General features: G+C 45.0%; 1 protein-coding gene across 2 annotated transcripts in view; it reads right to left on the bottom strand.

Moving 5' to 3' along the window:
- GSDME (gasdermin E) overlaps positions 1-15,913 on the bottom strand; it is a 65,273-nt gene that overhangs the window by 22,685 nt on the left and 26,675 nt on the right. For both annotated transcript variants that reach the window (XM_040472418.1, XM_040472419.1), the window contains 2 exons: positions 2,640-2,811; positions 893-1,013 (listed from right to left, as the gene is read on the bottom strand). In XM_040472418.1, the coding sequence (XP_040328352.1) occupies positions 893-1,013; positions 2,640-2,811 (293 nt within the window). The remainder of the gene's footprint in view (positions 1-892; positions 1,014-2,639; positions 2,812-15,913) is intronic.

The raw sequence follows: 15,913 nt of genomic DNA, 5'->3' as shown, positions 1-15,913 counted from the left end.
AGGGGACACCAAGAGATATGTGCATGGTGTATCAAGGAACACCTTTTAAAACTTTTCATTATGGAAAACGTGAAATGGCGCAAGAATAGAGTAGTACAATACAACGAACCTCCTCGTACCCACTGACCAGCTTCAACAATTGTTCTTTACCTCTTCCGACCCCACGCATACACCCTTTACATTCCACCTGGACTATTTTTGAAGCAATCCACAGACATGTTACCATTTCATCTGTGAAGACTTCAGTATAATCTCTAACAGAAGACTCTTTTTTTTTTATAAACATAACTATACCATTACCATACCTTAAAAAGTCAATTATTATGTTACATTTATTCATTCATGTCCCCAAGAAGTGGTCAGCTTTCTTAGGTTCGACACAACCTCTTCTCAGGAAGAGCAGGAAGAAGGAGCCATGAGCGTCTAAGATCGGCAAACATGAGCTATGCTAAAGCCCTTGTTTTCTTCAAATGATGCAATGACCAGGATCTCCCAGCTTTGAACACACTGGTGATCAACAGAGCAAGGTCAAGTGGAGCATTTTTGGCTTCATGTTGGGGGAAGGAAGGTGGGATGCTGACAGTATTATTAACAGCTGAGGCTGTTAATAAACAACCACTATGCCAGGCACTTCACATGCCTCATCCCATGTAATCCTGACCACAGCTCGGTGAGGGAATGCCTTTCCCATTCCAGAGATGGAGAGTTAATGCTCAGCGACATCCACAGCCTGCCTCACGGACACCATGGCACCAGGGCCAATCCACAGTCTGTTTGATGGCATGCCCACAGCATAGATCCTGTGCCGTGCTGGTGAAAGTTCATCCACACTTGTCATCCCCACACTTCCCATCTCTTTCCCCTAACACCCAGGGCAGGAGGCGGCACTCACCAAACTGGCCATCCAGTTTCACGTACAATTCGATGACGCCGTAGGCTATGGTGGTGGGAGCCGGGATCTCCAGCACCACGTTGGTGTCCTTGATGACACTCCCATCCTCCTTTGCTGACACCTGTGAGTGAGAGCACAGGCTGCCCCCATGAGCTCAGACTTCCCCAGGCTTCTCTCTGCCTCCCCACTGTGGCCAGCCTTGGGCCTTGCACACAAAAACATTGAGCAAATGCCCAAGGAACCAAGTGGAAAAATAGGAGCCAATCAGCAGATGTAAGGATGTGATCCTTGTGGGCCTCATGATGTGATGCACATATTGGGAAGTAAATGGCCAAATTCTGTGGAATGAGATTCCAGAGTGTGGGGGATAATGAGACTAGGTCGACAGTGCTGAATAAAACAGATAAATGAGCAAGGTAACTTGTCATTTCCCTCACGGAGGATTATGGTAACCACTGTGACAGCCCGGGACAATGATGACAATCCCAAACAATGTCAGTGCCTGACTGGGAGAACTAGCTAAGAGCAAGGACCTCCCCAGGGGCATCATTCCAGACCCCTGTGGCTGGCACACTGGCTGCTAAATAAGCCCAGGGGAGGTGCTGGAGGCATGAGAGGATTTCCAGGGGACGCCAAGTGGTCAGGCAGCAGAGCTCTGTCCTTCCAACACTGTTACAAATATGACCCCTTCCCAGGACGGCCTGGGGAGATCATTGCCTCAACACTGGAGATCAGAGACCCCTTTTAGCAGCTTGATCCCAGTTGGTGGGAGGACAGCCAGCTTCCTGATTTCCAGGCAGGCGCCAGGCCTGTAGTGGGGTCACCACAGGCAGAAACACTGGCAGGGCTGGCCAAAGCCGCCTCCCGTCAGGCCCCTCCTTCATCGCTTCTATCCAGCCTTCCTGCCCCAACGAGAGTCCACCTCCAGACCCAACCTCTGTCTCCACCTCCTTCCAAATACAACTTTCCCAGGTCCTCTGGAAAAAGTCAAAAGTCACTCCAAGAAACCAATCTCTGAGAATAGGTCATCAGACACCATGGTAGACTGTGGAAGAAACAGTTTGGGGTTGACAGCTTCCTGTTCCACAGAAGTCTAGTACTGGCTCAGGGATCAGCCTGGTAATAAGACTGCTTCTATTTTAATCCAGAAGCATCTGTTTTTCTGTGTATAGACACCTGTACTGCTCTTTACCTTCCCTAGCTCAGTCCACGAAGAATTTGAGGCAAGCGATCCCAAAGTGGTCATTTTGAGACCTCTGGATCCGAGAGGCTCTGGTAGCTATCTGTGCATTGCCCTGACCAGTACTCCTTTGACCCATTTTCTTTTGGGAAAGGCACCTGGCCATTCCGAGGGTTGTGTTGCCCTGGCCTTGGGTCTGCTTCAGAAATGGGTACAAGTGACGATCGTGAGAGCCGGCCCTGAAGCACATTCCCCTGGGATGGCAGCACGGAGCCACCACACCACAAGGAGAGCACCTACCTGACAGGGACTCTACCCCAGGGGAGGCAGCATACACCATCTGCCCAATTTCCCTTCTAGCAGCAACTGAACTCAGATTTCCCTGCATGTTTCAGTTACACGAGCCAATACATTATTTCTTGTTTAAGCCAATTTGAGTTGGGTTTCTATTAGCTCACTACAGAAGAGGCCTGACAAACAAAGACACAACCCCAAGAGCCCCCTGACCCGGGCCGCGATGACCAAGACTTCCAGCCCGGGTGCCTCCACCCCGGGGCAGTCACGCACCTGCACCACCTTTGTTTGGATCCCCACCATGCCGCCGCACTGCTCCTCCACCTGAACGTGCTCCCAGATCACACACTGCTGCGTGGTCACTATCTTCTGTGTCAGGACGCACAGGACTTCATTCTTCCTCTCCAGCACCTGCTGCAGCACAGGATTTCCCAGATTTATTGCTCTGAAAAGGGAAACTGGCCGTGAGTGGCCTTCTGCCTCAGGGGAGATCGATGCAGCAAATGGATCTTCTCTCACACAGCCGGCGGCTCAAGAGTATGCAGGTAACAACCAGCATTGCTTCTTTCCTGGACACGAGAGAGGGGGCAGTTCATCCAGAAAGACTCAACTCAAACTTCCCAAGGCCACCCAGGAGCTTCCAGGCATCCAGAGAAAGGCTGCCTGGGCGGGCAGGGGGCTCCCTACTGAACAGCATCAGTGGTTGTCAAGGACGAAGAAAAGAAACCCAACTAGTGCAGGGGCTGAAATCCACCAGTTTTCCACCCTGGAAAGTCGGTTTCACCATTTCATCAATGGCTGAGGGCCTGCAGCCATCACAGGAAATGTGGGATTATGGGGGGGAATGCTGACCAGTTCCTTAGAGAGGAGAGAGGGTCAGGCTTCCCACAGCAAGGAAGAAACTGGATTTGAAATAAAAAGGAGCTTCTTAACCTGTCTGGGAAGGACACAGAATCTCTTAGGAGGAGTTTCATGCCATTTTACAAATGAGGAAACCGAAGTCAGGTAGACATGGCCTGCTCAGGGTCCCCCCAGCACAGACTTGGGGCTCCTATGTGGCTACTCTGGAGAATTTCCAGGACAAGCTAAATTTTCCATGTACAGGAGACAGATTTCAGGCTTAGAAGTAAACAATGAAATAACCCTTGCAGAGTTCTCCTCTGACACGATGCATCTATGAGGTGGACAGGAAAGAACCTAAGGAGAGTCCATATTGACACAGCAACAGTTACAGTGTTCATCTTGAGCTTTTTAAATAATTCAAGGTTAGTTACCTTTAAAAAATTCAGCAGCACCTCTAACCACACACAGGTAAGGGTCACCCTGACGTGGGGCAAACACAGATTCTCCAGGGTTCAGAAAGTATCCTCAGAACAGGAGTGAGTAGTTGGTAAGGTCCTGTCTCCATGTGAAAAGCTGTCCCGGGTAGAAACTCCACCATCGGATAGACAGACAAAATGTGGTATGTACACACAATGGGACACTATTCAGCCACAAAAAGGAATAATGTTCTGATGCATGCCGCCTCATGAACCAACCCTGCAGATGGTATGCTAAGTCTAATATGCCAGACAAAAAAGGACAAATATCAGATGAGTCTACCTATATGAAATACCTAGACTAGGCAAATTCATCATGGTAGAAAGTAGATTCAAGGTTACCAGGGGCTGGGAGGAAGGAGAATGAGGAGTTCTTGCTTGATGGCTACACAGTTTCTATTTGAAAGTGACAAAAAGTTCTAGAAATGCCACTGAACTGTACACTTAAAAATGGTTCAAATGATAGGGGCACCTCAGTGGTTCAGTCGGTTAAGTGTCCGACGCTTGATTTCAGCCCAGGTCGTGATCTCACGGTTCCTGAGTTCAAGGCCCACATCAGGCTCTGCACTGAGTGCAGAGCCTGCTTGGGATTCTCGCTTTCTCCCTCTCTCTGCCCCTCCCCTGCTTGTGCATGCACGTACTTGCCTTCTCTCTCCCTCTCTCTCTCAAAAATAAACATTTTTAAATGGTTAAAATGATAGAATTTAGGTTATATGTATTTTATAACAAAAAAAGTAAAGATACATGAAAAGCTGCTCAATCTCAGTAGTGTCAAAGAAATGCAAATTATAACAACATTTCACACATATTAAGTAAGTAATATGGGGCCTGGCTGGCTCAGTAGGAGGAGTGTGTGACTCTTGACCTTCGGGTCATGACTTGGAGCCCTATGCTGGGTGCAGAATTAATAAACAAATAAATAAATCATGGTTTTTTTTTTTTAATTAAGTAATAAAAAAAATTGACAACAACTACAAAAAGCTGCCCAGGGGTCCATTCCAGGAAGGCCAATGAAACAGGGACTTGGAGCCCAGCCCGTGGGGTTCAAATTCAAGCTCTGCCCCTCCAGCTGGCTAATTACTCTACCTTCACACCTTGCTTTTCTTATATAGATGGATGGGAACAGTGCTCTACTCGAGGGGGCTAGTGTGGGGTCTAGAGGAGAGGACATGCAGTGAACACAGAGTTAAATGCCACACGAACTCCAGCTGGCTCCCACTACCTTCTGGTGTTCTTCTACTGAGGTGCCCAAAATAAACCCCAATGTATGCACTTGAAGGGAATATGAGTCATTTAATTGGGTTGGAGGCACTTTCTCACTCACTTGCTTAGAAACCTTCAGTGACTACATCACATCCTGTGATCCGGCCCCTGCCCATGGCCAATCCCACCTTCCAGCTTTCTCTCCATGCCTTAAACACAACAGGCGAGTGCCTGCCCCACAGCCTTAATGCCATGTCCCAATTCCTACATCTTGCTGATGCTAGTCACCTCCTCAGGAGTGGCAGGCATTTCCTGATCACCCTGTGCACGGTAACAACTCTGTCACACTGTCACATCCTGAGACCACTTATCTGGAGAGCATATTTACACTTAATACTTTTCTAGCACATTTGTTTATTTGTACATTATCTGCCTCCTCCCCCTAAACTCCATGCAAGTAGGGACTGTGCCCTCCAATTACTATCAGGACAATGCCTAGTACATAGCAGGGAGTCATATATAATTTTGGAAAAAATGGATGAATAAAACTTGTGGGTTTTTTTTTGCTTCTCTGTCTCTTTGCCTTAATGAACATTCAAATGTGTGTGTGTATATATATATATGTATATATATACATATATATGTACATATACATATATATACATATACATATATATATATGTGCATCTCTGTGTGAAAGAACACATAGAAGATGGAGGAAATGGAGGGTTAGCAGTGTAGTTTAAAGAATGATATGTAGAGGTAAATCCTCCCAAGATTGTGTTCAGGTTCTAGAGGCACAGACTTGGAAGAGGAGAACCAGTGTATCCACCAGTCAGAACATACGTTTGAACCAGGCCCTTCTGATGCTCTACTCTGACTGTATAGACAATTTCATCTTCTAGCAGATTCTTGAAAATCAGCTGCTTCAATTACAGTTCAGGTACTGAACCAAGCCCATGTGAACACACACATCAGAAGCAGCAACTTCCAGCTTCCAAACCCCAGAACTCACAGCAGAGGGACAATGGAAGGCCACCCAGAGTCTGAAGGGACTCTGGCACACCAGAAATCACTGCACTACCACATGCCTTAAACAGATCCACCAAATGCTTGATGCTGTCTTAGCCAATGTAAAATTATTTGGAGAGAAAAAAAATCAGCCTAAACTGTCCAAGACTGCATTGCTTAAAATGCCTACCTCCCTCCAGAACTCCCACACCAAACACCAGAAGCAAAAGGGAGCAAAGTCCATTGCAGGACCGTAACTTTCTTTTGCATCTGATGGTGGTCCAGTCCTTGGACGTGTGCCCATCCAGCCACGCACCTGTGAGGCTTAGTGGCCCTCAGAGTGGCCCCTGCGGGGTTAACCCCACCACAAGATAAGAACAGAAGCCAGGGCTTGGCCAGGGTCCATCTCTAAAGCTGAGAGACTCAGCTGAGTGGGGAGGTTAGTACTATGGACAAGACCCACGCAGGCTGACTCACAAATACTCCACTGAGCTACACAGGCAGGGCTGCGAGGGCAGGCCCTCCCCACCCATCTGGGGATTGTTTCCCAGAACAGTGCTGCCACCTTTTGGAAAACCAACACCACACAGACCTACTCATCTTCAGTGAGAACAGAAGACCTGGTGTAGACAGAGGGGAAGCTGATTATCAGGGGGAAATGGATTCCTCATTGGACTCTTTGCAAAGCCAGCTCAGAGGGAATTTTCCCCATGTCCTTTCCTAGTTACCACCAGCAGGCAGCAAGCAGCTCAGGATGCAGAGCAGCTCCTGGGGGCCACAACATGGCCATGGCCTCCCCAGAGCATAGATCCCTGTGCAACAGGGATACTCTGGGCCCACCAAGTGGGGAAACCATCAGGTTTCAGTGTAATCCATTTACATTAAAACCCTCCATGTTTCATGTACACATTTAAAGATGTTTATGGGTTCCTCCAGACCACTACACGGATTCAAGGGGAAAGAAAGTTTAAAACCCTAGATTAGCAGTTTCATAAATGAGGAATATGGAGGTCCAGAAAGGTTGTAGATGGTAACTTTTCACAAAGCCTCCCAACCCCCCAGCCACAGCAGACCCACCGCTGCTTTCTTGCCCCTCTGGGCGAGGGCACCCTCTGGCTGTACCAGAATGTGACCTTCCTCTCTAGCAAACTCTTGTATTAGTATGTCCACTTCCACATGTAAAGATCTTGCCTGTCTAGCTAGACCCACAGGTAGGGCTGGAAGGGGGGTTATACCCAAGTCCTCCAGGAATCTTCAGAATATCTCTGCCTGCTCATTCTCCCTGACCCTCCCTGACCCCATTGCCTGATGGCTGCGGCAACGTGCCCTTAGAAAACCTTCCCCAGGTTGTCTAAATTAGCTCCACCACCCCTGGACCCCATTATGAGCCACTGAATAACATGGACAGAATGTCTTCAGAAAAAGAAGATAGTATTCACAGTAATTACCGCTTGAGTGGGGAACTAGATGGCTGGAAGATCGGAAGGACACTCCTTCCCTTTTCTCTTTTGATTTGTAACATTTAAACCACATGAACACACCAATTATTCAAAAAATGTTTCTTATTTAAAAAGACCTCTGGACAAACTGTAAGCCCCTGGAGGACAGAGTACCCTCTGTACCTACCCAACCAGAGTACCCTACCCCTACCTCCATGCCTATCCTACCCACCAGGTGATGGATAGATGAATAATTTATCACATAAACTCTAAAATGCATGGTTGGAATAAATCTCTCTCCAGCAGGACTGGAATCATGAAGAAATAGAAAATATGATCACATCTATTACTAGTAAGGAGATTGAATCAGTGATCAAAAACCTCCCAAAAAACAAAAGCCCAGGAAAAAACAGCTTCAGTGATGAACTCCACCAAATGTTCAAAAAACAATTAGTTAATCCTTCTCAAAAATCCTTCCGGGGTGCCTGGGCGGCTTAGTCAATTGAGCCTCCAACTTCAGCTCAGGTCATGATCTCGCGGTCCATGAGTTCAAGCCCCACTTCAAGCTCTGTGCTGACAGCTCAGAGCCTGGAGCCTCTTCGGATTCTGTGTCTCCCTCTCTCTCTCTGCACTGCCCCTGCTCTCACTCTTTCTGTCTGTCTCTCTCTCTCTCTCTCTCAAAAATAAACATTAAAAAAATTTTTTTAAATCCTTCCAAAAAATTAAAAAGGAGAGGATGCTTCCAAACTCCTTTTATGAGGCCAGCATTACCCTGATACAAAAAACAGAAGGAGGCCACAAGAGAGGTAAGACAAATATCCCTGATGAACACAGACACAAAACCCTCATAAAATATTAGCAAGCCAAATTCAACAATGTATTTTTTTAACATTTATTCATTTTTGAATGAGAGAGGGGCAGAGAGAGAGAGGGAGAGACAGAGTCTGAAGCAGGCTCCAGGCTCTGAGCTGTCAGCACAGAACCTGATGCCCCGGGGCTCAAACTCACAAACCGTGGTATCATGACTTGAGCCAAAGTCGGACACTCAACTGAGCCACCCAGGCACTCCTTTTTCATTTTTTTATTGTTTATTTATTTTTGAGAGAGAGAGAGAGACAGAGGGTGAATGAGGAAGAGGCAGAGAGAGAGGGAGACGGAATCTGAAACAGGCTCCAGGCTCTGAGCTGTCAGCACAGAGCCTGACACCGGGGTCAAACTCACTAATTGCAAGGTCATGGCCTAAGCCAAAGTGGGACACTTAACCGACTAAGCCACTGGGCGCCCATGCAACAATGTATTAAACGGATAATACGACATGACAAAGTGCCATTTACTCCAGGGATTCAAGGCTGGTTCAACATCTGCAAATCAATGTGATACACCAAAATGAAGATAAAAATCATATGACCATCTCAATAGATGCGGAAAAAGAAAATTCAACATCTATTTATGACAAAAACTCTTGACAAAGCAAAGTAGGTATAGAAAGAACATACCTCAACATAAAAGGCTGTATAGGACTAGCCCACAGCTAACCTCAAACTCAACAGTGAAAATATGAAAGGCTTTCCTCTAAGATCAAGAACAAGACAAGGATGCCCACTCTCACCACTTTTATTCAACATAGTATTGGAAATCCTAGCCAGAGCGATTCAGCAAGAAAAGGAATCAAAACACATCCAAATAAGAAAAGAAAAACTGTGACTATTTGCATATGACATGATATTACATACAGAAAACCCTAAACTCTCCACCAAAAAACCATTAGAATACACAAATTCAATAAAGTTGCAGGACATAAAAGCAGTATACAGAAATCTGCTGCATTTCTTTACACTAGTAACAAATAATCAAAAGAGAAATTAAGAAGACAATACCATTTACACTTACATCATAAAGAATAAAATACCTAGGAGTAAATTTAACCAAGGAAGTGAAAGACTTGTGCACTGAAAACTATAGGACACTGATCAAAGAAATTGAAGATACCAATAAATGGAAAGATAGTTTGTGCTCATTAGAAGAATTAACGTTGTTAAGATACAACCCAAAGCAATCTACAGATTTGACACAATCTCAATCAAAATACCAATGGCATTTTTCACAGAAATAGAACAAACAATTCTAAAATTTGCATGGAAGCACAAAAGACCCCAAATAGCCAAAGCAAACTTGAGAAAAAACAAAGCTGGAGACATCATAATCTCTTATTTCAAGCCATATTACAAAGCAATGGAATCAAAACAGTATGGTACTGACATAAGAACAGACACAGATCAATGGAACAGAATAAGGAGCCCAGAAATAAACCTATGCACATATGGTCAATTAGTTTATCACAAAGGAGCCAAGAATATGCAATGGGGAAGGACAGTCAATAAATGGTGTGGAGAAAAAACTAGACAGTCACATGCAAAAGAATGAAACTGGACCACTGTCTTACACCATACACAGAAATTAACTCAAAGTGAATTAAAGACTTGAATATTACACCTAAAACCATAAAACTCTTAGAAGAAAATGTAAGTAGTAAGTTCCTTGACATTGAGCTTGCTGATGATGTTTTTAATCTGACACCAAAAGCAAAAATAAAAGCAAAAACAACAAAAGTAAAAATAAGTGAGACTACATCAAACTTTAGTTTTCACTTCTGCACAGCAAAAGAAACCATCACCAAAATGAAAAGGCAACCTACTGAAAGAGAAATAATATTTGCAAATCATATATTTGATAAGGGGTTATCAGCCAAAATACATAAAGAATTCATACAACTCAATAGTTTAAAAAAATCCAATTTAAAAAATGGGCAGAAGATCTGAATAGACATTTTTCCCAAAAAGATATAAGAATGGCCAACATCACTCATCGTCAGGGAAATGCAAATCAAAACCACAGTGAGGGGCGCCTGGATGGCTCAGTCAATTAAGCATCTGACTCTTAATTTCAGCTCAGATTATGATCTCATGGCTCAAGAGATTGAGCCCTATGTCAGGATTGAGTCCCATGTGGGCTCTGGGATTCTACCTCTCCCCTCCTACATGCACATGCACGCACACTCTCTCTCAAAATAAATAAATAAACTTAAAAAAAAATGAGATATCACCTGAGAATGGCTGCTTTCAAAAAGACAAGAAATAACAAGTGTTGCCAAGGATGTGGAGAAAAGAGAATCCTCATGTACTGTTGGTAGGAATGTAAATTGGTGCAGCCACTGTGAAAACCACATGCAGAGTTCTCAAAAATTTAAAATAAAACTACCATATGATCCAGCAATTCCACTTCTGAGTACCTAAAGGACACAAAACACTGGATTGAAATGTATATGCACTCCCACATTCAATGCAGCATTATTTACAACAGCCAAGATGTGGAAATAACCTAAGTGCCCTTTAATGAACGAATGAAGAAAATGTGGTACATACATACAATGGAATTTTATGCAGCCATAAAAATGAATGAAATCTTGCCATTTGGGACAGCATGGATGGACCTTGAGGACACTGTGCTAAGTGAAATAAGCCAGATTTAGAAAGATAAATACAGTATGATCTACGGAATACAGAAAAATAAACAAAAACAAGAACTCATAGGTACAGAGAACAGATTGGCGGTTGCCAGAGGTGGGAGCTTGGTGGTGGATAAAATGGGTGAAGGGGGGCAAAAGGTATATATTTCCGGTTATAAATAAGTCATGAGGATGTAATGTACAGCATAGGGACTATAGTTAGTAACACTGTACAGTAGGCCCCCCCCTTATGTGTAGTCTCAACAACCCGTGGTCAGCCATCATCTGAAAGAAGATGATCCTCCTTTTGATGAATCATCAGAAGGTCAAGAGTAGCCTAAGGCTACATCACAGTACCTACATCGTACACCTTACCTCACCTCATCTCATCACACAGGCATTTTACGATCTCACATCATTATCATCATCATCATAAGGGTGAGTACAGTACATAAGATATGATATTTTGAAAGAGAGAAAGAGACCACATTCACATAACTTTTATTACAGAACATTGTTCTATTTTATTATTCTTTATAAATTAAGCATTTAAGGGATAAATTAAACTCTATCATAGGTACATATACATAGGAAAAATGTATTATACACAGAGTTAGGTACTATCCACAGTTTCAGGCATCCACTGGGGTCTTGGAACATACTGCCCACAGGTAAGGGGGATCACTATATTGCATATATGAAAGTTGCTAGAAGAGCCCATCTTCAAAGTTCTCACCACAAGAAAAAAATATTTATAATTACATACGGTGACAGCTGTTAACTAGACTTATTATAGTGATCATTTAGCAATGTATACAAATATTGAATCATTACATTATAGAGTTGAAACTAATGTAATATGATGTGTCAATTATACCTCAATAAAGAAATTAAAAAAAAAAAACTTTCTCTTCCCCAGTCCGGCCAGAGATCAATGTCCATAGATAGGAGGAAGGAGACAAAAGCTCTCCTGTAAGAAAATGAACAGCCAGATGTTCTCTGTCCTCTTCACACATACTTTTAAGGACAGCCCAAGGTTCCTTTTTCTTCCTGGGGGACAATATGAAAGCAAGAAAAGAAGGCTATCGAGATGGAGATACCATATAATCACTCTTCCAAGGGTTAGACCCAAAGAAACACATCCAGAGGCAAGTGAAGGGAAGTAACACTAAATGGGGAGAAGAGTGCCTTTTCTTCACTCAGTGTACTTGCTGGACCCTCCCTGCACCCATTCTCCTGAAGGATCATCCTACTTCTGTGTAGCAGGCCGCTCTGTGTCAACACAGACACCTGTACTCCTTCTGGAGATGGTTTCTAGCTTTATCTCCTATTCACTGGGTTATTACCTCTTCTGAGCCTCAGTTTGCACATCTGTAAAATGAGAACTGGCTATGAAGCTTATATTTAATGAGGGCTTACATACAGTGACCACACTGCACCTGTCTGCAAATGTTTCTTTTCTTCCACTGTTGGCAGGAAAGCCCAATCAAGAACCCTTCCCAGGAGGGTCAAACACATGCAGACAATTTTCAGGGTGCTTCATGCGGTGAGCCCTCAGTCAGGAGGTGGACCCTCAAAGCAATTAAGAAATAGCTACACAGATACAGAATGGGAGCTGACTGAGAGACAAGACCAGGCAGGAGCCTCTAAGAAGTAGCAGGCAGGGATGCCGGCAGAGAAGTGAAACTCAGAGCTGGGGCTGCTGCTGGGGACCAGGGCAGCCAGCGGGAAAAGAGGCTCCTCTCCTAAAGCACCTAAAAATCCCCAGGCCCAGCCCCAATAAAGCTGCCTCATCTCCTAGGCTGAAGCTTTACTTTGAATTCTACTTCTAAGGCTTTGAAAGCCAAAATGCAAATTCACAGAGAAGAAATCCAGAGACTTTTACAATTCTAATAATATCTGTAAGAAGGAAGGAAGCAGCTTTCTTTTCCAAAACATAAATCCAGTCCCCAGGATCCCTCTTACAGAGACAAGAGAAAGGCATACTTTCTCACACAGACCACCACCCCCATACTGTATCATTCATTCAATCCCACAAATAGCTGAATCTTCTTATGTTCCAGGCACTGGGCTAGATGCTGGTGATTTCTCACTGAACAAGACCAAAGCAGTCACTCCTGGCACAATCCCCCCTCTGTAATAGCCATTGATAATAACAGGTCCTATAGGAATAGGGGTTCCAATGGCATTTTCATAAGGCTCTCTAAAAAGTAGGTAGAGCATGACAGGGTAGGAAACATCAGCTTTTATCCAGTATACTACAGAGAAATTATAAAACTATAAGGCCCCGGGGATTACTAGTTCCGGGACAGAAAACCAGTTGCATCTCAAGTATCCTCTGAGATAGCCCCGTCAGCAATCGCAGCTTACCTGTAGGGAAAAGGATTCTGAGACTGAGTGTAGGCCCATGGCAGAGAGGAGAAGAAAGCCATGATTGATCGACAGTGTCTGCATGGGCCTGAGATGGAAACATGTCACCCCTCAGAGGTTACAGACTCACCTGAATCACATGGCACATTAGCAACACGGACAAAACCAGGACACGTGGCCTCTTTTTTATATATATAAATTTTAATTCTATTGCAAGAGCACAATTACCAAAAAATCCTAAAATTTATATGGAACCACAAAAGACCCCAAATAGATAAAGCAATCTTGAAAAACAAAAGCAAAGCCGGAGGCATCACAATACAGACTTCGAGTTATATTACAAAGCTGTAATCATCAAAACAGTATGGTGCTGGCATGGAAACAGATGCATAGATCAGTGGAATGGAATAGAAAATGCAGAGGGGTGCCTGGGTGTCTCAGTCTATTAAGCATCTGACTTCAGCTCAGGTCATGATCTCAAGGTTTGTGGGTTTGAGCCTCACATCGGGCTCTGTGCTGACAGCTCAGAGCCTGGAGCCTGCTTCAGATTCTGTGTCTTCCTCTCTCTCTCTGCCCCTCCCCCACTTGCACTCTGTATCTCTTTCTGTCTCTCTCTCTCTCAAAAATAAACAAACATTAAAAAAAAATTTTTAAAGGAAAACCCAGTAATAAACCCACAATTATATGGTCAATTAATCTTTGATGAAGCAGGGGAAAATATCCAATGCTAAAAGGACAGTCTCTTCAACAGATGGTTCTAGGAAAACCGGACAGCCACATGCAAGAGACTGAAACTGGACCACTTTGTTACACCGTACACAAAAATAAATTCAAAGTAGATGAAAGAACTAAATGTGAGACCTGACACCATAAAAATGCTAGAAGAGAACACAGGCAGTGAGGTCTTTGACCTCAGTCATAGCAACATTCTTCTAAATATGTCTCCTGAGGCAAGGGAAATAAAAGCAAAAATAAACTATTGGGACTCCATCAAAAGGACACACAGCTTCAGACTCCCAGACCAGTGCTCTTTCTGCTACACTGCTCTGAAAACTGACAGTGAGAGGCAGAGGGTGCACAAGCGCTCTGGAGAAACACGGCCGGAGCTGCTTTTCAACATCTCCGGGGGAACAGAGATTGAGACATTGAAAAAAGTCAGAAGATGGTGGCTGGCCTACTACTGGGAGAGTATGAAGTGAGAATTACTAATGCACAGAAACACAGATGTATGCTGATGATTAAAGCATTAGCAGTTTAGGTATTTTCTTTCAAAAAGTTTTGATTCATTGGCTGCGGCCGCAGTGAAAGAGGTACGGGGTCACAGACGGGACTTGGTGGAAAACTACAAAGGCTGCTCAGACGAGGTCCATGCACTGTGCTTGGAAGCTTAGTTTTGTTCTTCTGACACTTCACCAAGCACATTTGGCTTCTCTGTGGACAACCAGTGTCCTCCAGTATACAGACGCAGCCAGACACCCCCACGCCCCCCGAGGTGTGACGCGAGGTGAATTGCGGTAAACCTCCCCTAGAATCCTGAAATGCAGGAGCCAGTGCTGTTTCCATCTGCCCATTTAGCCCTCCAGGGTAACCCGTCTCCCCCTTTCAAGTCTGTGCGCTCCTGGAGGGAAAGGGCAGAAAGTGGCACCTCACCTGTGTCTGTGCTGCCCCTCCAGGTGCCGCACTGGGCACTCTGGCCCCCGAGAATGGTTCACCACCAGCTGCTCACCCCAAGTCTGTTCAGCCTTGAAAGCCTGGTGCTAGTGGATGGAATGGGCAGGCCTAGCCCCACAGACGAGTGTCTCGGCCAATCCTGGTAACCCCATTGTTCTTAGCAGTGAGTCGGGTAGGATGGGCCAATGTAGCAATTCTGGGCATTGAGACCTGAGGAAAACCTGCTGGGGGATCCCACGAGGCCTTTTCCTCCCTCTTAAAAGGAAGTACAAGAAAGAGACTGCTTTTCTGCCTCTGGACCTTGTGGTCTACAATGCGGCCATTTGGGGACCAAGAGGAGAGGTAAGGCTGCTGAGATACGCAGTGCATGGGGGATTGGGGCCCCAGGGGGCCACTGGATTAACCATCCACCATTAACTTGGGTTAAGGGTGGCTCATCCTACCTCACAATGATATCCTATGTGAGGTTCTCTGCCACTAGAGGCACCCTAAGAGGCTTGTGAAGTTCTTGTCACCTGTATTTCACAGGGTGACAAGAAGCTCGGAGGCCTCATAAGCCAATGACCCAAAGGCACACAGCTAATAAGGGACAGGATGAGAATGCACCTGAGTGTGTCCATCCCCGCAACCCTGTGCCCTTCTGTCTTCCCTCTCCCTCCAAGACCTCCGCTGGGCCTTCCACACAGAAAGTACTAAATACATGCTTGTTAACACACAAGCAGCCTTTCTGCTCCTCAGAGCCTAGCAGCAGGCCCTCTCAGCCACCCATAGCCTGGCTCCTCACCGCCAACCAAGAGTCTCCATATCAACCATAAAAGAAACTTCCCACACACCAGAGATAGTGAACCCAGAGCTGGGGTCAGGAAGCCCCAGAAACCTAAACTACTGCACCCTGGGGCCTCCACTTTAATACAATGAGAAAAGCCTCGCTCTTTCTCTCACTTGGTGGTGACTTCGGGATTGTCGATTGCCCAAAAAAACTGAAAGTCAAGGCACAAGGCTCACCGCACATGATTACCAACATGACCA

Source organism: Herpailurus yagouaroundi, unplaced genomic scaffold, assembly GCF_014898765.1.
Source record: "Herpailurus yagouaroundi ecotype Mexico unplaced genomic scaffold, PumYag 100, whole genome shotgun sequence".
Lineage (NCBI taxonomy): Eukaryota > Metazoa > Chordata > Mammalia > Carnivora > Felidae > Herpailurus > Herpailurus yagouaroundi.
The sequence above is the reverse complement of the archived record's forward strand: the minus strand, read 5'-3'. Positions and strand labels throughout refer to the sequence as shown.